The following is a 22,387-nucleotide window of genomic DNA, read 5'->3' on the forward strand; positions in this document are numbered from 1 at the left end:
GCAGGAGATGAGGCAGTGTCTGGGCACCCAACGCCTTCTGTGCCCCGAGGGAGGAGAAAAGGGAGAGTCTCTGAACCCCCCGGGGCAGATGCCATCAGAATTCTGTGTGGCCTCATTCACTCTGTGGCAGCAAATGCTCCAGGCTCACCTGGAAGCTGCTGACAAGCAGCTGGGTGTGCTCACCAGGCTGCTGAGTCCTTCCCCACCCCACCAGAGCCCCCCTCAGAGTCCCCAAAAGCAGGGACATGCATTGAGGTTAATTCACAGTCACAGCTGTCCCCACATGGATCATGCAGGTCCTGCCAGGGCTCTGCTCAGCTCGCCCTGCGCCCTTCCTTCATGTGGGATGTCACCATGCAGGGGACACTGTCTGTCTGTCTGTCCTCCTGCACAGCAGAGCCCAGTGCTGCCTGACCAGGGTCCTTGCCAGCCCCAGGACTGCAATTAACTCATTTAAAGGAAAAAGAGAAATACAAAACCAAAACCATCCTCAGCTCTGACCTTTACCATAAAAAAAAAAAAAAAAGAAAAAAGACAAAATGAAGATATTCAGGACCAATATATACAGATGGGGAAATTGCACTTAATTACAGTAGTTTACATCCATTGGACAAAATTTACTTCTTTTTTTATATAAATCTCTATGTATAGGAGTGGGGAGGGGGGAGGATGGAGCAGACTGTACCTGTATTTACAGTTTAATTGGCTCAGTTTAACAACACATGCAGTTCCTCCCTCCAAACGCCAAGTAACAGACCCGGTCCCTCTCAGTCCGAGTGGAGGAGTACAACTTAAACATGATCCATCTTCCCCTTCTGCCAGCTCCCAGCACAGCCCGTGCCCTGTTCCTCGGGAGAGCCTCTTGGAAGGCAAATACTTCAGCAAAACAATCCCCAGGACACGTCTTGGAAACGCTGCGTGGAGGGATGGAGAGGCGGGTCCCGGCTGGGCTGCGGGCAGGGCCCGGGAGAGCCCCGCGGGAGGAAACCCCGAGCCCGGCTCCGTGCGGGGCTCCTCGCTCGCTGCTGGGCGGCGCTCCGGCAGGCGGCCCCCGGCGGCACGGGCAGGAAAAGAAGATGCCGTTGCTGTGTGCAAAAGCAGCGAGGTGTGGAGCATCACCAGGCTTGCAGGGGACACTGCGGGGGGAGACAGAGCAGCACAGTGAGGGAGGAGGAGGCAGCACCACAAAGCATTCGGAGGCATCACCTCCTGCATCCCTGCATCACCTCCTGCATCCCCTCCTGCATCCCCTTCTGCATCCCCTCCTGCATCCCCTCCTGCATCCCCTCCTGCATCACCTCCTGCATCCCTGCATCACCTCCTGCATCTGCTCCTGCATCCCTGCATCCCCTCCTGCATCCCCTCCTGCATCCCTGCATCCCTGCATCCCCTCCTGCATCCCCTCCTGCATCACCTCCTGCCCTGCTCCATGATCACCTTGGTGCTGCCCTGCTCAGCCCCGAGCCCTCCCTGGCACCCCATTGGGGGAGGCAGTGGGAAAATACTTTCTGAGCCAGCTATTGCCACCCCCTCCCAAAAATAATAAAGCTAAAGAAGGCCCTGTTTGTGGCCAGGCTGTGCCAGGCAGCCCGGGAGCAGCCAGGCGTGAGGAGCAATGCTCTCATCTCCAGGGACAAACCCCCTGTGCCACATCCATCCCACTGCAGGGGCCCCTTCCCCATCCCTGTCATGCCGGGGGTCCCCCGGTCCCCGGCGGGCACGGGAGGGGCGGGGTGACCTTGCACAGCAAACATCATCAGGCGGAGATAAGGAGACGCCAGGAGGCTCCCGTGACATGTCATTAGGGACTGGCCCTGGCTATCAGGTGTTTGCCAACGTCATAAACGCGGTGCCTCGGCCCCAAGCGTTGTCAAAGGAACAGCGAGGTATTTGCCCCTTCCAGGTCTAATAGCAGCATCTGATAAGGGACCCACAGCAAGCGAGGGGAGAGCTGGGGGTGAGCAGGGACCTCCCTCCAGCTCTGTCCCCCGGCAGGACCTGGAGCAGCCACATCCACCATGGAACAGGTTTTGGGGATCTGGTGGGGGCTCCCTGCCTTATGCCGGAGCGTGGAGGAGCCAGGGCACAGCCCCTGGCAGCCCCAGTCAATGTTAGAAACCCAAATCACCAAAAATATTCAGGTATTTGGGTGGTGAGGTGCATTTATGGGGCCCCTACTCTGCATGTGTCACACTCCATCCACCTCTGGCTGATGAAACTGCTGACCACCAAGAAAGAAATCCATGCCCAAAGATAGATTTTTTCCAGCAGTAGCTTGGGCACAGAATGGTTGGTAGGAAAAGAGACCCTGGGGGCTGGGAGGGTTTGCTGTTGGACACAGCTCACATCCTGCCCTGGTGCTTGCAGGATGTTTATCGTGGATTGGGAGTAACAGGGGGTGGGTGCAGGTGAAGGGTCCTGGCCCCATATCGCTCCTCCTGAGCCCTGCTTGAATCAAAGCGCAGGAAGGTGATGGAGGCAGAAAGCCCCAGCGTGGTCAGGGTAGGCTGATCGCAGGGCCCGCGGGCAGCATCGGGGATGGCCGGGCTCTATCTCGCTGCCAGGGACATTTCCTGTGTCCCGGGGCTGCCGCATCAAAGGCAGCAGAGCTCGATTAATCAGGGGCAGTTCGGGCTGAGCGCGCAGCAGATGGGCCGATAACGCCGCACGCAGGAAATGGAGCTGGGGGGCGGCCGTGCCTGAATGCTCACCCTGAGACTGCCCCGAGTGGGATCCCCCGGGGGGAGGCGTTCCTGACCCCTTCCCAAGCACCCCAAAGCCCCCAGGACTCCCCTTTGCAGCCCCTTCCTCCACCCCCGGCAAGGATCCCACAGCGATGCTGAGGGGCTCTCCCAGCAATCCCACACTGTATTTACTCTGTGGTCATTGCAGACATTTTTTCCCTGTCCCCTGTCAAACCTCGGGAAGAAAAGTTTATCTGAATGCAAGTTCAAGGCTCTCTCTTATTTATCTAGCGATCAATAAGGGCCACATATTTCCCACAGTCCCCAGAGCTGGCTCTCAGAAAGGGACCATTGTCTAAGGAAAACCTCACACACCTGATTTGAACCAGGATAAGTCCAGCCTTACACCTGCAGTGGGCAGATGATAAAGGTTTATGGGCTGGGGGAAGCTGGGCAGCCTTGGACTCCACTTGACTCCAGCCAGGGTTGATCCCCCTGGACGTGGGCAGCAGAGCCTGCTTGGCTCTACCTCCTCAGCCCCAGCAGGATGCTCCACTCCCATGGGGCTGCCCCAGGGATGAGCAGGGCCTGCCTGGTACCATCAAAACCACCCAAATCCCATCCCACCACCACAAGCAGTTGTTTTGGAGCCCGTGAAGGGGCTGCGATGGGGTTCCCATCCTCAGCTGCCCCCAGGAGGGGAGCACAGACAGCAGGACAGGGTCTCTGCTACTCCAGCCCCACATCCAGAGGGGGAAATGCTGCCCCCCAGGTTCACAGCCCAGCCCGTGCCCCCTCAGGCAGCCCTGTGGCATTACCTGCTTGCTGGAAGACATGTTGGTGAGCGTGCTGATGCTGCTGGTGTCCGTCACCACCATGGCCGAGGGGAAGCGCGAGGTGTGCGAGTACTGGGGGGGCTCCTGCTTGTGTGTGTACACTGTGGGCAGGAGGGACACAGGTCAGGGAAAAGCCACCCCAGCCCTCACCACGGCAGGGCCAGGGATGGGAACGGGCAGCAGGGAATGGGGATGGGATCAAACAAGCCAAGGGAAGAACCCAGCGCTTCCCTCCAAGCCGCTGCATCCTCAGGCAGCAGCTCACCCCCAGAAAGCCGTGGGGATTGAGGGGCTGTGGCTGGACCGGAGGGAGGAAGGGATGAGGCAGGATGTGACCAGCCTGCACTGCTGAGCATGCCATGGGCTGGAACCACGAGAGAGGGGCAGCAGCCGAGGGCAGAGCAGGGGGAGAGCACAAGCTCATTTCCCATCTGAATCCATACAGGGGCCCTCTGCAGCTCCCCCAGGCCTTACTGTGTGAGTTCTGCAGCTGGGTCACGGTGGCCATGAAGGGCTGCTGTGCCATGTGGCCCGGGGACTGCTGCATCAGGGGCTGCTGGTGTGGGCTGTGCAGCTGCTGGGAGAACTGCACGGGCTGCAGGGCTGCCAGGCTGCCCGCCACGCTGTTGATGACGGGGACGCTCTGAGCCTGCGAGGTGTTCAGACCTGGGAGCAGGGAGAGAGCAGAGCAGGGTGTCAGCAGGAGCAGCAGTGCCACCCCTGCCAGGGCAGGGCAGGGCACCAGGGGAGCTGGGGCTGCACTTACTCTGGGCGATGGCCATGACCCCCGAGAGCGGCGTCATGATGAGGTTCTGGGACTGCTGCGGGTTGTGGTGGGACAGGCTGTGGATGTTGGTCAGGGTGCTCACCGGGGGCAGCCCGCCCCCCGACACCGAGATCTGCCAGGCAGGACAGGCACAGTCAGGGCACAGCCCCCTCCTCCCCTCCATGGGGACACGGGGGGCACCAGCAGAGCCCCCTCCCCAGAGGGGAGCAGCTGCAGTCCCGCTGGGTTTCACCCCAGACAGCCCCCCCTGACTGCAGCACCTCAGCTTGGTGTTCATGCACAGCAAAGCAGCATTGGGAAAGGCTCTGCTGGCACTGGCTTCCAGCTGCACTGGAGCATGGCACTGGATCACGGCACATCCCAAACCCTGGCTGCTCTGTACCCCGAGTCCAAGCTCCAGCCCCGGGGACAGCTGAGGGCTCTCAACACTCATTAACTCCTAACCATCCTGCTTGCAGGGGAAAGTGGGACCTATAAACTCAGGGAAGTGAAGAAAAATGACAGGAGGCAGGTTAAAAGGGCCTCGTGGTGATGATCTTAGTCACCAATCTGGCAGGATACAGGTGAGACAGGGCGGGTGTGCACAGCCACAGCCAGTGCTGGGGTTTCGGGCCAAAGTTTAGGGATCAGACAAAGGCACTTGGCATGTGCTGCCAGCACTGGAGCTGCTTCCCAGGATGTGTAAGTGCCTTATTTCCTTAATTGCTGCACCTTCCCCTAATTCCTGCTGTTAGCCCTCTTGCACTGGGTGACCCCAGTCCCAGCTCAGAGCCATCCCTGCAGCCCTTCAGGTGACATTTCTGGACACCGGTCCCGAGCACCTTGTTTATTTTGCACATGTGAGCTGGAGATAGCAATTGAAACAAATCCATCAATAAATTCCAAAGCCCGGGAGTGACTCACGTTTCCTGATCCGGTATTTTCCACTTTCAAAGTCCCTTCAAGGCCGGGTTACACCACACTCGGCTGCACAAGTCAAACAGCTCCCGGCAAGCACACGCCGCAGCCCCGGCTCCTGGCTCCTCGCACGGGGTGTTTGGCCCCAGAGCACTGCACCTGGACTGTGCATGACTGGAAAAGCCCCTCCAGGCACTGGACCCTCAGGGCAGACCCTCTGGCACTAACACAGCTGAGGAAAACACCGGAGCAGGAAAGAGTGAGCCACAAGCGATTTCTGAAGCCTCAGGAACGCTCTTTCCTGAGAGATGCAGCAACTTCCTTGGCAGCTCCTTGTTTCACGTGGGGCATTAAAGGCACATGTTTACTTACTAGAAACCACAGCCTACAGCATATTTCTATTAAGTCACTTGCAAGCACCAGCTAGCCCTGCCTGGAGATTGGAGATAAGCTGGCAGAGCCAGGGTCCCCACGGCGCTGGGCAGCGTCTGTGCCTTGGGGAGAACTCGGCAGGGCTCTTCTGCTGCATTTCACTGAGTGCCTTCTCCAGTTTAATCTGCTCCCTCTCCTCCTCCCACGCTGCCCAGCCCCTTCTGGGGGTCTCTGCCCCGGTCCCAGGAGCTGGCAGGGGGTGCTGGCATTGCCTGGTGCTCGGGGACCCCCACCCTGGGCACGCAGTGCTGCTGCTGCTGCTGCCTTCATCCCTGACTCATTTTATGGCTTCCAGGCTGAGGGTTATGAGGCTCAACACACCCTGGGGTGAGCTGGGCGTGCTGGGGCACAGGCAGTGGGCTGGGGGGGCTGGGGTGTCTCTCTGCAATGTCCCCCCAGCGTGGCAGGGGACGTTTGGCTTGGCAGGGTGAGTGCCAGAGCCCGAGGGGCTGCACTGAGACCCTCTCCAGCCAGGGGGAGTGGCACAATGACACGGTGCCATAGCTAAGGGAGGGGACAGTGAGCCCCTCCATGGCCTCCCAGCCTCGCCAGGGCACGGACGGGATGGCCCAGGAGGGACAGCCCTCTGAAAATGGAAGTGAAAACCGGGGAAGAACCGGCTTGGCCCCGTCAGCCAGTGCCATGTTTGACTTTCGATTTCAGCCGGAAAAAAAACTCCCGGAAAAGCAGCAGCTGCAGGCAAACCTCTGCCAGCCCGCTCCAGGGACGGGCTGTGCTCTGCTATCACACCCCATCCCCTCCTGGCCTGAGCCTCTGTACCCCCTCCTCGCCCTCCTGCACCCCTCCTTGCCCTGCTCCTCACCCACCCCTCCAGGGGCTTTGCAGCAGGAAGGGGCACCCCGAGTGCCATGGCCCTGCAGCAGCAGCAGCAGCATGGGGACGCGTCCAGCACCACAGGGATGCTGATGTCCCTCCTCCACTGCTGCCACGCTGACACTGACAGCTCTGCCCAGCAGAGCCCCATGGCAAAGGGGAGAGGGAGAGAGCCAGCATGAGCAGCTTCAATCCCCTGGGACAGGAAGGTCCCTGCTCACAGGGAAAGCTCTTCCCAAACTTGGGAGGGCTTCAGGAAAAGTAATGAATGAGTATTTTATCGATACCGTGTCATGGGCAGGGGAAAGCAAACAGAGATCCACCCAGCACCTTCAGCCTGCAATCAATGAACCCTGGGCTCTGGCAGATCCACCTGGAGCACACCGTGTGTCCCACCACCTCGGAGGTGGGGACAGTGGCACCCTGGTCCCCCACAATGCCCCATTGTTCAGCCGGGCCGGTGTGAAACCCGGGGAAAGCTCTGTTTGCTCTGCCCCTGGGCCCTCTTATCTTATCAGCGCCGCCGCCGCCACAATGGGCCAGGTGTACTCACCATTTTCCCTTCGGGAGACAGCAAAGCATGGCCCGGGTCCAGGCTGGCCGGGGAGACCTGCTGGAGCACGGCCTGGCTGGTGGTGACCATGGCAGCGCCGCCGTGGTGGCTGATGGCCCCCGAGGACGCGGCCTCGCCGCTCGCCTGGCTGTACCTGACCCCTGCAACACACACACACACGGGGCTGGCATCACCTAGAGGCACCTCACAGGTGTGCCAGGTGTGCCCTCAGAGCCCTGCATCACCCAGGGGCACCTCACAGGTGTGCCAGGTGTGCACTCGGAGCCCTGCAAAACACCCCAGCCTTGGCATCACCCATGGGCACCGCACAGGTGTGCCAGGGTGCTGCTGAGCCCCTTGGACCCCTGCATCACCCACGGGCACCACGCAGGTGTGCCAGGCTGGTGCTGAGCCCCTCGGAGCCCCCCAGCCCTCTCATGGTGTGTGGCACAAGGATGCAGACGTGTGCCAGCTCCTCAGTGACACCTGTGAGTGACAAACAGGGACAGGCTGTCCCTCCCTCTCTCCATCTCCTGGAGTTCCTGTGAGGAGTCCATGGCTGGAGCTGCAATCCCACACTGCCCAATGCCACGGGGGAAAGGAGCCCCACACCCACCTGCACCCCTCGAGTTTCCATTTGCACAGTTCTCAGCCACCCTGCAAATTCCTGCCGTGGCTCCTGGACCCTCACCCGGGGACCCTGCAGCATGGGGAGTGACCCTGCACCCCCATGTGAGCCCCCTGAGGCTCTCCCTGCTCCCCACAGCCATCCCCAGCTCCCCCATCCATGGCTCCCACTGCTCTCTCAGGCCCTCCTGCATCCCATTCCCTCTCAGCACCTCCACAGTGTGTGACTAACAGGGCTCTGCAGTGAGGCAGAGGGACCAGACACCCCCCAGCCCCCAGAGCAGACCCCAGCCCTCCACTGCCCTCAGGGAAATCTGGCCCCAGCACAGGTCCTCCATATAAATATATTTAATTTGGCTGAAGCACCCCAGGCTGATAACCATATGATCAGCCATGTGTCATGGAAAGGCATCCACAGATCACAAATAATTAACTGAGGAAAACCCACGGCAAACAAAAGTGTCTTTTACAGGGCTGCCCTGACAGCTAGGGTGAAAAACCATTTCTTAGGAGGAGTCCAGGCCTGTGCTCGCAGCCAGATGGACTGAACTGCTCTGGGATGGAAGTGGTGGAGCATGGACAGACAAACCGTGGCTCTCCTGGGGGAAAATCCCGTGGTGGCAAAGCCCACCTTGCCATCCACCCCAAGGACAGCTCCTCAGAGTGCCCGTCCCAGGCAGGCTCAGCCTGGGGCTGCCTCTGTGAAGGATGCTCTGAGGACAACTCTAAAATTAATCTCTGAACCAAGGAAAACCAAGGAAACCAGAACTGGAGTCCAGGAGCTTTTCCCAGCTCCAAAACCAAGCATGGAGCCACCCACGCCCTCCACCAAAACCACAACACAGCCACTCTGTAATCGCCCCCGAATTTCCCCCATCAGCTGCTTAAACACGACCCACAGATAGGAATCTCCTCCCCATGTCTGGTTCCTGATGATTTCCCAGCAAACCCCCTTATCCCTGATAATAAAAGAATGTCCTCTGGCAGGTGGATATTTGCCCGAGTGGACGTCCCTGCCGCGAACAGGGTAAACATTTAAACATTACCCAACCCGGGCACTGTCACACACATTCCCATTCCCATTCCCATTCCCATTCCTGCAGAGGGTGCTTCACTGCGGGCCGGGATCCCGGCTGCTGGAACAATGGCAGGGCAGATAAAACAAAGCCCTTTCTTCTGGGCGTGATCTGAGAGATAGACGGGGCACAGACGGCTCCTCTCGCCAAGGAAATCAGAGTTTCTGCTGTCTTCAGGCTCCTCTGGGCTCAGCAAGAACAACAAAAAAGTCCATTTTAAATGCAAAATCATGCCCTGTGCAGCCGAGGGGGTGGTGCCTCGTGAGCCAAGCCACCCAAAGCTGTGAAGCTGGCTCTAAAACACACGGGAGGTTAGTTAAATGCTGATTTTGAAGCTCTTCCTTGCAGCCCCAAGGACGAGCCTTTGATTGTTTGAGGAACAATAACCAGCGCCGAGATCCCCAGATAGGCTGGGGACTGAGATTTTGGGTCTCTAGATAAAACCACTGAAGACTCCGTGTCTTGATGAAGAGTCCTGATGAGGATTAGCTCTCCCCAGGAGAGCCAGGCTGGGCTCTGGGGTTGGTGACAGCGGTGCCACTGTCCAGCCCCACCAGGGACCCTGCTCAGAACCACTTGCTGGGCAGGCAGAATCCTCCTGCAGGGCTCCCTTATTATGGGGTGTTATTATTTCCCCATCCCCACAATGAGAGGGGTGTTATTATTATTATTATTATTATTATTATTATTATTATTATTATTATTATTATTATTATTATTATTATTATTATTATTTCCCCATCCCCACAACGGCAGGGGTGTTATTATTTACGTGTCCCCAGGGCTGGGTTGGATTTGGGCAGATCACATCATTAGTATCAGGGATATTAATGCCACTACAAGGCATTGCTGCTGCTGTCACTGCTGGAACTCACGGAGCTCCCTGGGAATGGGGGGGCCTTTCCTCTGAGCTCCCAGGCCTCCCTCCATCACTGAGCCCTGGGATGCAGCCCTGCCCTGGCAGCACAGCCCCTGGAAGCTGCCCAGAGAGCTGGGGTGAATGCAGGGGCACAGCTCCAGCTGTGAGCACCAGGACTGCAGGGTTCCCCCCGGAGCTTTGGCATCCAGGCTTTATGGGCTGGGCTCAGACAGCCATCAGGGCCCAGCACAAGGGTTCTCCTGCTGCTCTGCTGTGCCTCCACAGCTGGAGGCAGCCCTTGTGCAAAGGGATTTATTCCCCCTCAGGAGAGGAGCCTGGATGGGGTCACTGGGAATGGGTCTGGCTGTGGAGCCTTCCCTCCTCAAGGCTTTTTTTTTTTTTTTTAACGGGAGCTACAGCCATAATATAAAAGTCTGTTTATGGGATGGGCCATTGTGTGGGCCCTGAGCTGCACAGGCTGTGAAATGTTTTACTGCCCTCCCCTGCCCCAGCAGGGTCTGGCTCCCGTAGCCTTAGCCCTGCTCCAGCCATGGATGGGGACAGCAGAGTGACAGCCCCAGGGCGCCACAGACACCCCCAGCACCTCCTGACTGCTCTGGGGTGCCACACTCATCCTCCTGACTCTGCTTTTGGGGCTGGGGGTGGTGGAGGGAGTCTGGGGCAAGGATCAGTCTCTTTATCACTTTCATCCCTGCCTTGTGCCTTTCCTCAGAACACACCAGCCCGTGCCCCTGGCAGGCACCAGCAGGGAAGCAGTTTGGTTCTGCTTTGCTTTAAGTCGTGTTTGATATTATTAAATTGTATTTAAAAACCCCTCATTGTACTTCTGTCATTCCCACACTGCAGGAGCCCTGCTGCCACCGTGCCACAGCACATCCCAGCCTCCAGTGTCTGCCCCTTCCCCAGCTCTGGACTTCTGCCCAGACCTTCACCAATGTCCTGCACATCACCAGCAATGCCAAACCCCAAAAGAGACCCCAAAAATTCACCGGTGATCTGGCGGCAGAGGGGAGGCAGCTCTGGCTCTGCCTGACCCTCCAGGATGCAGCCACTGGCACAGAGCAGGGTGTCAAAGTGGGGTGAGAAAAGCAAAGTGTAATTTTTGGGGAGATGCTGGAGTCAGTGATGCTTCACCCATTGACACTATGGACAGCCAGGTCACTGATGGAACAGCTTCACCCTCCCAAAATTCAGGTGCAGGCAGCACCGAGGGCACCTCTGATTTTTGGGCTGCCACTCAAATTGTCCCTAAAGTGTTAATCTTGCTCAGTTACAGAGGTGCATAGTTTATATCCATTATAAACCCGTTTATGGGGACTAGACCCTCCCATTTCGCTGCTGTCATAAAGTTCTAATTACCCCCATAAACCAGGGAAAAGCTCCTAACAGTGCACTGTACCCAGTGAGCCCCACAATGTCCCTGACAGTAAAATATTACAGCCACTGCCACGGGGTCCCAGGCAGAGGCAGCACCCCCAGACCACGGGCAGGGAGCCAGGTACAAACCAGGGTACCCCAGAGCCAGGGTTTGCTGATGGGCTCTTCTTGTAAAGGGAGGTTAAAGCCCTTCAGCTGCCCTTTGGGTTCTAGGGAGAATCTCAGGAGTGGCACTGGGTTATTTTTATGTTTATCTCCAGCTATAGGGATATCTAAATATCTATATCTATATATATATATATATATATATATGTAATGCATTTTAATATAGAGATATCTAAATGTATATATATATATGTATAAAAGTAATGCATTTTAACATATACCTATATACACATATATATGTAAATAAATGTGATTGCTCAGATATTGATCTGCTACTCTGATGTTTGCAGAGCAGGGATGGATGGATGGATGGATGGATGGATGGATGGATGGATGGATGGATGGATGGATGGATGACACCCTGATCCCTACAGGTGTGGAGGCCCCCAAGACAGGCTGCAGGGATGCTGTGCCCCTCAGGACAGGCTTCAGGGATGCTGTGCCCCCTCCATGGGTGTGCAGCCCCCAGGACAGGCTGCAGGGATGCTGTGCCCCTCAGGACAGGCTGCAGGGATGCTGTGCCCCCAGGACAGGCTGCAGGGATGCCGTGCCCCCTCCATGGGTGTGCAGCCCCCAGGACAGGCTGCAGGGATGCTGTGCCCCCCGCCCTGGGGCCGGGGCTCTGCAGGGAGGGCGGCCCTTTGTATGCAGGGCGGGCTCGGGGGGCGGGCGGTGCTTCCCCTAATCTCATCAATGCCCCGATTGTCTTCGGGGCTCTTGAAGATAAAAATGGCATAAGCCAGAGTCTGCCATGGCACCGAGATAAAGCCCCGAGTGACCTTCAAATCAAACAGGGAACCAAGATCGCTGATAAAACCCAGAGGAAGGGAAAAGTCCAGCCTCGGAGAGGAGCCTCCGAGATAGAAAGGCTTTAAGTATTTACCTCCAAATAGTTAAAAACTACAGCTCGAGGCTTGACAGATGGGTCCCCGAGAAGAGGCCAGAGGATGTTTGACTTTTACAGCTCTCATCCCTGCCCCGCTGTCATCCCGCCCTTTTGCCAGACCCCATTGATGTCCCAAGGAGAGGCGACCCTCTTTGTGCACGGGCACGGGAGAGCTTTGAGCAGCCCCAGAGCTGCAGCCCCATCGTTTCCGAGGCGGGCCGGGGACAGGAGCAGTGTCCCAGCGCTGTCATTAAGCTGTTAAGGCATTGAGCGGCCCAGACGCCGCCACCTCGGGGCAAGGACAGTTCAAATCCCAGCATGGACAGCCACCATGGGGTCAGCCGGGTGTGCCCCACCGAGAGGGCATCCCCAAACATGCCCTGGAGGGGTTCCAGCAGAGATGCACCCGGTGATGTTTTGGGAACGTCCCGCACCCAGCTTGGTCCAAGCGCCCTGAAGCTGAGCTCCATCCCTGCCTGCTTCCCCCCAAATCAGCCCTAAAACCCCACGGTGTCCCTCGCCATGCCCATCATCTCCTCTTCAAGACAGATCCAAGCACCGACCGCCGAGAAATTCCCGCAGCCGAGCCCTGCTGACCCCTCCGGAGGGGCTGTGCTCCGCAGCCATCACTCCTGCCCTGCTGAAAGCCCCTCGGGACGGGCTGTCAGCGGCCCTATAGCCACGGCCGGGCCCTGCTGGCCCCGCTCCGACGGCAAAAGAAACCTGGGGGCTTAAGGGCCCTCCAGCCCCGAGATAAATGCCCGCGGTTACAGTAATTGCTGTCCCCTACTAGAAGAACACAAAGGCTCTCGGGGGGTGCCCCATGTGCGCTGCCAGGCCGGGGGCACATCAAAGGCAGCGGGCTTCGTTCAAAGCCCCGGCTTAATTGTCAATTAAGCATGCACGGGGGACAGCGCCGTGACAATGCGGGGCTGCATGCTGGTGGGGCATTGTGAAGCCCGCCGCGACACCGAAAACAGCTGATTCTGCTGACAATGTGCTTGTAGGGCACCTTGTAAGCAATCAGCCGCTGACAGCAGGGCAAACGTCCCGCCCGTCCCCGCCATTGTGCGGGGCATTCCTGGGGCAGGGTCACATTTTGGTCACCGCTGGCCGGTCCCCGGGATGCTGCCGGTTCCTCCGGGGCCGGGAGCTGCGCACGGACATCCCCGGTACCGCTCGGGGGCTGCCAGCACCGAGCGCCGGTGCGCGGGCAGCGTCCCCGGGCACCCGGCCCTTCCCGCGGGGACTGTCCGCAGCACGGGCCCCTTGGGTTTGCCTTTGTGCCGAGCTGGGTCTGTGTTACACCAGGCTGGGGCATTTCCACAGCTGGGTGTGCATTACACCAGGCTGGGGCATTTCCACAGCTGGGTGTGTGTTACACCAGGCTGGGGCATTTCCACAGCTGGGTCTGTGTTACACCAGGCTGGGGCATTTCCACAGCTGGGTCTGTGTTACACCAGGCTGGGGCATTTCCACAGCTGGGTGTGTGTGTGTTACACCAGGCTGGGGCATTTCCACAGCTGGGTCCGTGTGTGTGTTACACCAGGCTGGGGCATTTCCACAGCTGGGTCCGTGTTACACCAGGCTGGGGCATTTCCACAGCTGGGTGTGTGTGTGTTACACCAGGCTGGGGCATTTCCACAGCTGGGTGTGTGTGTGTTACACCAGGCTGGGGCATTTCCACAGCTGGGTGTGTGTGTGTTACACCAGGCTGGGGCATTTCCACAGCTGGGTCTGTGTTACACCAGGCTGGGGCATTTCCACAGCTGGGTGTGTGTGTGTTACACCAGGCTGGGGCATTTCCACAGCTGGGTGTGTGTGTGTTACACCAGGCTGGGGCATTTCCACAGCTGGATGTGTGTTACACCAGGCTGGGGCATTTCCAGGGCTGGCTCCAGCCTCCCCGGCCGGGCTGGATCCGAGGGGATGTGGGGCAGTGGGGACACGGAGCCCCCATCACCGAGGCCCCTGTGCCCATAGCGGGCTGCAGGTAAGGGACAATGGGGATTGTTCTCCTAACAATGCCTCTCTCGCCCCTGCCCGGTGTGCAGCCCCCTCCCCACGGCGTTATCTCCCACTCAATCCCCCGGGGGTTTTCGGCGGCTCTGCTCTGCTCTGTCCAGCCCTGAGCACAGCGGGGCCGGATTTCAGGGTGTGAGGAGAAGGAGAAGGGCTCACCCTGCACCCCCTTTCTTCATCCACCTCCCTCCGCTGTGGCACGGGGATGCTGCAGAGTCATGCAGCCAGCCCAGTGCAGGGGGGCCAGGACATGCTGCCACCCCTTCCCTCTGCATTGCCTGTGCACCCCCAGAACCAGGGCTCCCCCGTGGGCTACACCCCACGAACTGGCACTGTTACACCACGGCAGGCACGGGGCAGCTCCTCCTGCCCTGCTGGGCACAGCCTCTCCCTGCCCAGCCGAGCCCACACGGAACTGAAGTGCCCTGAGTTAAACCAATCGAGCAAACACTGATTTATCCCGGCACGGCGGAAATCCAGCCCTCACCATGTGGCCACAACGCTGCAGTGACAGCACGTGCTGCCCTCCACCACCACCACAGGGACCCGGCTGAGCATCCTCTCCCTGCATCCCCGAGCTCTGCCCCCACCCCAGCACCCTCGGCAAGGCTCACCTGGCATTTTGCTGGGCGGGGAGGCGCTGGGCTGGTTGTGGTGGGGGGAGCCGTGGGACAGCAGCAGGTTCATGCTGTGTGGGGGCTGGCCGGAGCTGTAGGCATCCATGGCCAGTTTCTGGCGGAACGCCTCCTCCTTGCGCCGGTTGGCAAACCAGTTGTACACCCGCACCTCCGTCACCAGGTTGGAGCCCAGCCCGTGGGCCTTGGAGGGGGACACTCCTCGCTGCAGACACTCGGCCCTGCGGGGCAAGGGACACGTTGGAGCAAGGGGGCTGCTGGGGGCAGGCAGGGGCCTCGGCACATCACAAATCTGGGGGAGTTTCAGCCCCTCCTGCACGCCCACCTGCTCTCTTCAACTAAACACCGTCCCTGCTCCCTCTGGCAATGCTGCAGCATCCCTGTGGTATCCCCTGTATCATCCCTGCAGCACCCCCATCACACCCCTGCCCAAGCATGGAGCTCCCTCTGCCCCAGACATCACCCAGAGGGGGAAAACATGGCAAGGAGAGGCCTGGCAGCTCGGCAAAGCTGTGCCACGAGCCGGGAGCTTGGGTGGTGAGCCTGGAGCACGGCATCTCCCACGGCATCTCCTGCAGCATCTCCCGTGGCTTCCAGAAGGAAGGCTGAGGCTGTGGGCAGGGGAGGCAGCACAGGTGTGTGGGGCAGCCATTACCTGTTGCACTCCTCCACCAGGGTCTCCCTCTCCTCCTTGCTGGGGTTCTTCTGGCGCTCATAGGCTTGGTACAAGATTTGCTGGGAGGCCGGCCCCCACTTGAACCGATTGCGCCGCATCTTCTTGCTGGGCGTTTCAGAGCAGGCGTCGTCGAGCTGGGCAGCCCCCTGGTTCTGCTGATTGAACTCTGGAAAGAGAAACAGCAGCTGATCCTGACTGCCTTTGTCTGTCATATTTCCACAACCCTGGACTGCCTGGTTGAACTCTGAAAGAGAAAGGAGCAGACGTGAGCTGGCCTGTAGCCGCCGCTCGGAGCCACCGTCCCGCGCCGAGGGGGCCCCCCCGTGTCCCCTGCCCAGCACCCCGAGCCCACAGCAGGCTTTGGAGCCAGCCAGGCGCTCCCTGCCACCCATCCCGGGAAGGGGCCAGCCTGCTGCCACCCCTGCTTAATGGGGAGGCATGTGCAGGGCATGCTATGGCCATGCATATTCATGGCAGGGCCCCTGCCAGCCTGTGCTTGTTTTGGGAGGATTTTTCCAAGCAAGGAGCTGGGCAGGACGGCTGCAAAGCCCCCCGAGAGGGTGCCCCAGATCTCTGCTCAGCCACAGCTCCCCTCCCAGTCCCCTCCCAGCGTGGTGGGACCCGTGCCCGGGGCGGGCAGCACCAGAGGTGACCTTCGGCGGCCGCCCCAGCCCCGGCACTTGTCACCACGGCAGTAAAGGGAGATTAATGGGAGGGTTTTATTATTCCCAGTTTTGCAGGGGAATTCTCCCTCTTTTTATAATGGCTTTTCCCCCCATGACGGGGGGGGGGAACACAGGGCAAGGCTGGAGCAGGCTCTGTTTGCTCTAACGTCTCAAGGTGTGTTTTCAGAGCAATGGTATTTGGTGCTAAACCCTTCTCTGCACTTCCCCTCTGCTGGATATTGCATCCTTCTGGAAGAGGGAGGCAGAGCCCTTTCCTGAGGGGTGCCAGGGCCACTCGGGGCTGCTTTGAGAGCTACGGGACAGATCCCAGAGCAGGGAAGAGTGGGAGAGGGGCACAAAGGAATAGTCTGTGTGCTTCGTCAAAATAATCTGTGTTTTAAACAGCACAGACTGCCCCAAACCCTGCTACACACAACAGCAATTCAGGGGTTTTTAATTTTCTCTCTGTACATTTTTTGCACTTAGTTGAAAAAAAATGAGCAGCCTGAAAAATAACAAGGAAAAGGTGCAAAGGTGGGAAAGGCACCTAATTGTGAGCCATCATTAATTGCTTTCCCAGCTCTAACAAACACAAATACCCAGAAATTCAGCCGTGTGGATGAGCCGGGGGAACCCTGCCACCCAGAGGGGCTCTCACCCACTTTTCCTACACCTTAAATTCATTTTGCTTGGAAAACTGTTTTGGGGAGGTTCTGCACAGCTGGAGTCTGGGGCTGGTGCTGGTGCCCAGGGGCAGGACAGGGACACGGGGACCCCCATTCCCCCCCATTCCCCCCCATTCCCCCCCACTCCCACAGGTACTTACGGCGGAGGATCTCCCGCTGCTTGCGGACGTACCACGTGTACAGGGCAGCTCTCTTCTGGGTCTTCATGGGGGTGCCCTTGTTGAGGTGCTGGGACAGGTGGGACTGGTTGAGGCCGGTGACATCCACCACCTCCCTCTGGGGGATGTTGTGCTGCTGCATGTACCCCTTGATCATCTTCGCTGCCCGCCACGGGTCCTCGCTGTGGGCAGGGAAACCAAGGGTTAATATCTGCTGCCAGCAGGGGAAAGCCCCCAGTATTTGCTTCTCCCCAAAATGGAAACCTTTCATTACTATTATTATTAATTATTATTATTAAAACTGTTTCAGAAGGACACAAGATCCTTGGAGTGTATGTTTTTCCCCAGGCTCCCAAAACAGCCCTGTCCCACCCCAGGGCTGGTGGGATGGGGGCTCACACCATCACTGTGTGATCACAGCCAAGCTGTTCCTCCAGTGTCCTTGTGGGACACACCAAGGTCCCATCAATGCCAGCAGAGCTCCTCCAGAGCCCCCATGGAGAGGCACAGCCCATCCATGAGCTGCTGCCCTTTCGTTCGGCGCGATTTCTGCCGTGGAAGACACACACAGGCAGTGGGACACACACATGGGTGGGCAGGGGGAGCCCATCCTGGTCTACTAATGAAGAAAGAGAAATGCTGGGGGTGTTTTTCCTGCCCCTGCTCAGGGTGCAGCACCTGCACTGTGCCCGTGCCCCCAGCTGCCAGGGACCCCTGCACTGCCACCGAACCCCACCTGCTGCGCTTGCTGTGGAGCTTCTTCCTTCCATTCCCACAGGGGTAATGACCTAAAAATCTCAATATCCCCTTAAAAAAGACCCTATTCCCTCGCTCCCACAGCTGTGCACGCACTGACCATACGCAAAAGGCTGAGAAGCCAAGGTCAAACCAGGCACACAAACCCAACGAGTCCCCGAACGCAAAACCGAAACCAAACCCCCGAAAATTTTGAGTTACTCCTGATTATTATTAAACACTTGAATCTGGCTCCTGTAGGACCCAGGTGTAAATGACTCTTCTCTAAATCACACTACTTTACTGTCCGCTGATTTAGAGTCTGCTGATTAGTGTCATTTTATTTTAGAATAAATAAAATTACGAAAATTAGCTGAAAATCCAAATGCTGTCCGTGGTCTTAGCTCTATCGAATACCCAGTGTGACAGCAGAGCAACAGGTCAAAACACCTGTGCCGTATCCAAGACGCCAAGGTTTATTCTGGCCTAAAAGGGAGAACTTTCAGCACTGAAAAATCAGTATGAGCCCCGAGCTGGTCACAGTCCTGCACTCAAATAATGCGATGCCCCAATGCCGCGCTTGGAACGTCCGACTGCTTTCCCAATTCATTACCTACTTTGGATCCTTCACCTTGTCAAGTGAAAGAAAAAAAAAAAAAAAAAAGCAAAAAGCCCAACAAGTAGATTTCTTACTTTTATTCCTGAATGTGGCTTGAAAACAAAGCTGGTTGGATCCACGGCAAAACACCGGAGCAGAGCCAAGCAGGGCTTTGTCACCCCCGGGAAGGAGCCACGGAGCCTTCCTGGAGCTGCCGAGCCTGTGCCCAAACCTGCATCCCCCAGGCAGGGGAACCCTGCTGATTTGGGGGGTCCTGTCCATGGGATGGTTCCCAGAAAAAGTGGGAAGTGAGGAGAAGGATGTGGAGAAAATGTCCTGCCCAGCAGCACCGGGCAAAGCCGCCGCCTGCCCCAGCTGAGGGGCTCGGGCAGACCTTTGTCACCAGCAGTCCATGTCACCCAACTGATCCCACTAATTACTGATTAATAACAAGTTAATGAAACAGAGCTCATTATCATTTCTAAGAGAGGTTTGGTTCACAACCGAGCCCAGGGCAGCATTTGCTGAGAGAGAAACCGAGAGCCAGTGAATCAGAGCACGCTTGGAAAATGTCAGATGAGGGACTCGGGGGTTACAGAGGAGATTCTGAAATTCAAATAAAATTTGGCAACATTTTGGCTGGAAAAATATCTGAGAATTAGTAAAAAAAAATCCCGGAATTTCCCTCCATTTAATTATTTTTTAAAAGGCTTCACCTTGACATTTCCAACGTGTTTCACACTTACACTTTCAAAACAATTACTCGGGTCTTAATTTCTGAGAAGTGATTTTTCCTTTACGAATCAACTTGACCGTATTCAAAAGGGTTAAACAACCTGAAACCAAACCCAAACATTTTGTTTCATGTTAAACAAAATGTTTGGACTTGACCCAAAATGAAACGTTTGAGTGTTTGTTTGGCCTCTTTTTTTTTTCCTTTCTTTTTTGGTAACCTAAATAGCCAGAGAGGAAAACCTTTTGAGTCAACACCAGCCCTTATTCTTTGATTCTGTCACCAAAATGAAATAAAACAAACATTAATTGTCCAATCTTCAACAGGAGTTTACTTACAAACAAAACCAAAACCCCGACCCAACCCACGAGTGCTTTCTAATACTGGAAAACCAGTTTATAGCCCTGTCTCCACGGTCAATCTCACCAGAACCATGGAAAGGTGTTTTTCTTGCACAAAATTAGCCCCACAAATCCTGGCTGCCAATGCTGCCCGAGAAAGAGCCTTTTCCCCATTCAGCCTCACACACAGGTGGGGGGCAAAGCCTGTTCCTCTTCCCAGCGATTCCCAGACCGGCTCCCCCATTTTGTCAGCCTCAAAACCAGGTAAATACACTCCACATCCTCAGAGAAATATGCCAAGAATTTATAGAGATGGATTATAAAACCCAGCTCCCTGCAGAACTGCCATCCTGCTCAGCATCTCCCTGCACATCAGCGATCAGTCGGCTGTGCCTGCATTCCCCACACATCTCGGGGTGGCTTTGCTGGGTCCCCAGGGCTGGTGGCCTTCCCAAAGTCCCCAGCCCACGGGTGGGATCTGGGATTTATAATTTCCCTGAGTGAGGTGTGGGTGAGCCCTGCAGGTGGGATGGGGCAGGCAGGGAGCTGTGGGGTGTCTGTGCAGCGCTGGGCTCTCCGTGGGTGACCCCACGGCACCCACCACACCATGGGTGGGCAGCAAAGCCCCGGCCGCGGTCCCAGAGAGCTGCAGGGCTCCTGAGCAAGCCCAGGGATGTGGGAGCAGCCCCGGAGTGAGCCTGCCCTGGGTGGGGACCCCGGGGCAGCGGGAGAAGAGGGGGCTCAGCCCCGGCAGGGCTGCAGCCGGTGTCTCCCGGCCGCCCTACCTGCTCCCTCTCCAAGTACAAAGGCCTCTCTCAGAGCAAACACGAGCTCTTTGCAAAGGCTCCTCAGGGACATGTGCCCGCTCTTGTTTGCACCCAAGGCAAACTTTGCACAGAAACACCTGTGGGAGCACAGGGACCCCGGGGCTCAGCCACCCCGGGCACTGGGGGGACACTGGGGCCAGGTGGGAGCACCCAGGGGTGCAAGGCTCCGTGCCGAGCAGGAGGGCTGGGAGCCCATCGGGAGAGGCCCGCGATGGATCCTCCCTCGCAGGAGCCCCCTCGGCACCCGAAGGCTCCCGGCCTGGGCGGGCACGGGTGGCGCTGCCTGCCCTGTCCCCGAAGGGCACCTGCTGCCACCGGGGCGGGACTGGAGCGCGTCGCTGCCGAGATCCCGGGGGAAGAGTCGGGGCCGTTCCCGGGCTCTGCGGGCTGGCGGAGGGCACGGGCACCCGCGGCGGGCAGCACCGGGGCCGCGCTCCGGGCACCGCGCTGGGCATCGCGACAGGCACGGGCACGGCAGCGCCCGGCGGGGGACACACGGACAGAGCCCGAGCCGTGCCCGCCGCACTCGGGGCCGGCCCCGCGGGGCTCCCACCTGCTCACACCGGCGCCGCTTCCCCGGGGCTCCGGAGCGGGGTCGGTGCCGCCCTCACGGGCCGGGGCAGCGCTGCCCGCCGAGCCTGGGGCTGCCCCGTTCGGCCCGGCCCGGCCCGGTTCGGTTCGGAGCTGAGCTGCATCTCGGGATGGGCCGGAGCGGAGCCGCCGCCGTCGGGGGTTCCCTCCTCCTTCCCCGCTCCCGGTCCGCTTTACAACCCCGGCAATGAATAACCCGCCGGCCCGATCGCCCTGATCGCGGCCTTTTGTGTATCTTTCTGTTGATGATTTATAGAAATAAATTAATAACGCCCCGGGCTCCACGTGGTGCGGTTTACGTTTGAGCCGCCGGCGCGGACGGACGGAGCCGGCGGCCGGTCCGAGCCCCCGCGGCCCCGGCAGCCCCGGCCCCGCCGCGACCGGGAACGGGAACGGGAACGGGAACGGGCAGCCCCGACGGGGCGGGGGCGACGCGGCCGCCGGGTCCGGCTTCCCCCTGCCCGCTCCGCTCCGCCGCGGGGTCCGGACAAGGGAGCGCCGGGCAAGGGAGCCCCGGGAGCGGCCACCGGGACCGACCGCGGGGCGGGCGGGGAGCCCCGGGAGCCGCCACGGGGTGGGACGGACACACACCGAGCAGGGAGCGCCGGGACCCCGCACCGGGCCCGACACACCGGGAGCGAGCCCCGGGCAGGGCGCCGGAGGCCGGGGCCGTCGGGCCGAGCCCCGCGGGCGGATCCCGGCGGTGCCGGTACCTGATCATCCTCTCCACCTCTGCCCGCTGCTCCACGGCCTCCTCCGTGTTGAGCGACTGCAGCTCGCGAAGGATCTGCGGCGTGTCAAAGTCGTCGCCGTCCTCGGAGCCCTCGTCGCCCGAGAGCTTGCCCTTGCCGTGCCCGTTGGCCAGCGGCGGGAGCGCGGCCCTGCCGTCGGGGGGCCCGCCGGGAGACAGCGGGAGGCTCTCCAGCTTGACGCCGAAGCCGGCGGCGGGCACCATGTCCTCCAGGGCGCGGATCAGCCCCTCCTTGGTGGCCCCGGAGCTGAGCAGGGCGCCCAGCAGCTCCCGTTGCAGGGCGCTCAGCTGGGACACCATCCTCTCCTGCCGCTCCGCTCGCCGCGCTCCTCCCGCTCCGCCCCGGCCGCGGCTGCTGCGGGCCGCGGGCCGCGCTCTACCGAGCCATGACCGCCACCATAAGGCATTATACCTTATGCAAATCAGCGCCAAAGCCTCTCCTCCGGCCCCCGCCCCGGCCCGGCACGGCTCGGCCCGGCCCTTAGCGCCCGCCGGGGCGGACTTTGCCTCGCGGCCGGCGGGAGGCCCCGGGGGAGCGGCGGGGGCAGCGCCGGGCGGGACGGCGCGCACGGGCACGGGACGGCGGCTCCGAGCGCCCCGGAGCCGGCCCGGAGCCGCCGTCGGGGGTCCCGGTGCCGGGCGCACCCCGGGAAGGGAGCGCCGTCCTCTGCCCGCGCCCCCCGGGGCCGAGCCGGGACCCCCGGCGGGTTCGGCTCCCTCGGGCGCTGTGCCCGCGCTGGAAGGGGGCCAGGATGAAAACCCTTCATGGTTTCTCCCCCGTGTTCTCCAGTGTGTGGCGTCCTGTGCCCCAGCCCCGGCACAGGGCAGGAAGAGGCTGTGAGGGTCCAGGGAGCCCCCCCAGGACGGGGGTTACCCGTGGGGGATGTGGCCCCCGCTGTGGGGCAGCTCTGGGGACAGGCTCAGTGCCATTTAGC

General features: G+C 59.4%; 1 protein-coding gene across 2 annotated transcripts; it reads right to left on the reverse strand.

Moving 5' to 3' along the window:
- Positions 1–1,115: 1,115 nt before the first annotated feature.
- HNF1B (HNF1 homeobox B) lies at positions 1,116–21,752 on the reverse strand. 2 transcript variants are annotated; one of them, XM_036395189.2, is made up of 9 exons: positions 21,415–21,752; positions 16,859–17,058; positions 15,347–15,533; positions 14,671–14,912; positions 7,024–7,184; positions 4,287–4,419; positions 3,995–4,186; positions 3,503–3,621; positions 1,116–1,136 (listed from the first exon to the last, which is right to left on the reverse strand). In XM_036395189.2, the coding sequence occupies exons 1-9, from the start codon at positions 21,750–21,752 to the stop codon at positions 1,116–1,118; spliced, it is 1,593 nt and encodes a 530-aa protein (XP_036251082.1). The 2 variants fall into 2 exon arrangements, with proteins under 2 accessions (XP_036251082.1, XP_036251081.1); XM_036395188.2 differs by having other exon boundaries at positions 15,347–15,611.
- Positions 21,753–22,387: the final 635 nt, after the last annotated feature.

Source organism: Molothrus ater, chromosome 21, assembly GCF_012460135.2.
Source record: "Molothrus ater isolate BHLD 08-10-18 breed brown headed cowbird chromosome 21, BPBGC_Mater_1.1, whole genome shotgun sequence".
In the NCBI taxonomy this organism is placed as follows: domain Eukaryota; kingdom Metazoa; phylum Chordata; class Aves; order Passeriformes; family Icteridae; genus Molothrus; species Molothrus ater.

Coding starts and splice junctions, on each gene's coding strand:
- HNF1B (XM_036395188.2), bottom strand. CDS start 21,752: ATGGTGTCCCAGCTGAGCGCCCTGCAACGGGAGCTGCTGGGCGCCCTG. Junction 15,612..16,858: donor GCAGCGGGAGATCCTCCGCC/GTAAGTACCTGT, acceptor TTTCTCTTTCAG/AGTTCAACCAGGCAGTCCAG. Junction 4,187..4,286: donor GGTCATGGCCATCGCCCAGA/GTAAGTGCAGCC, acceptor CCCTGCTCCCAG/GTCTGAACACCTCGCAGGCT.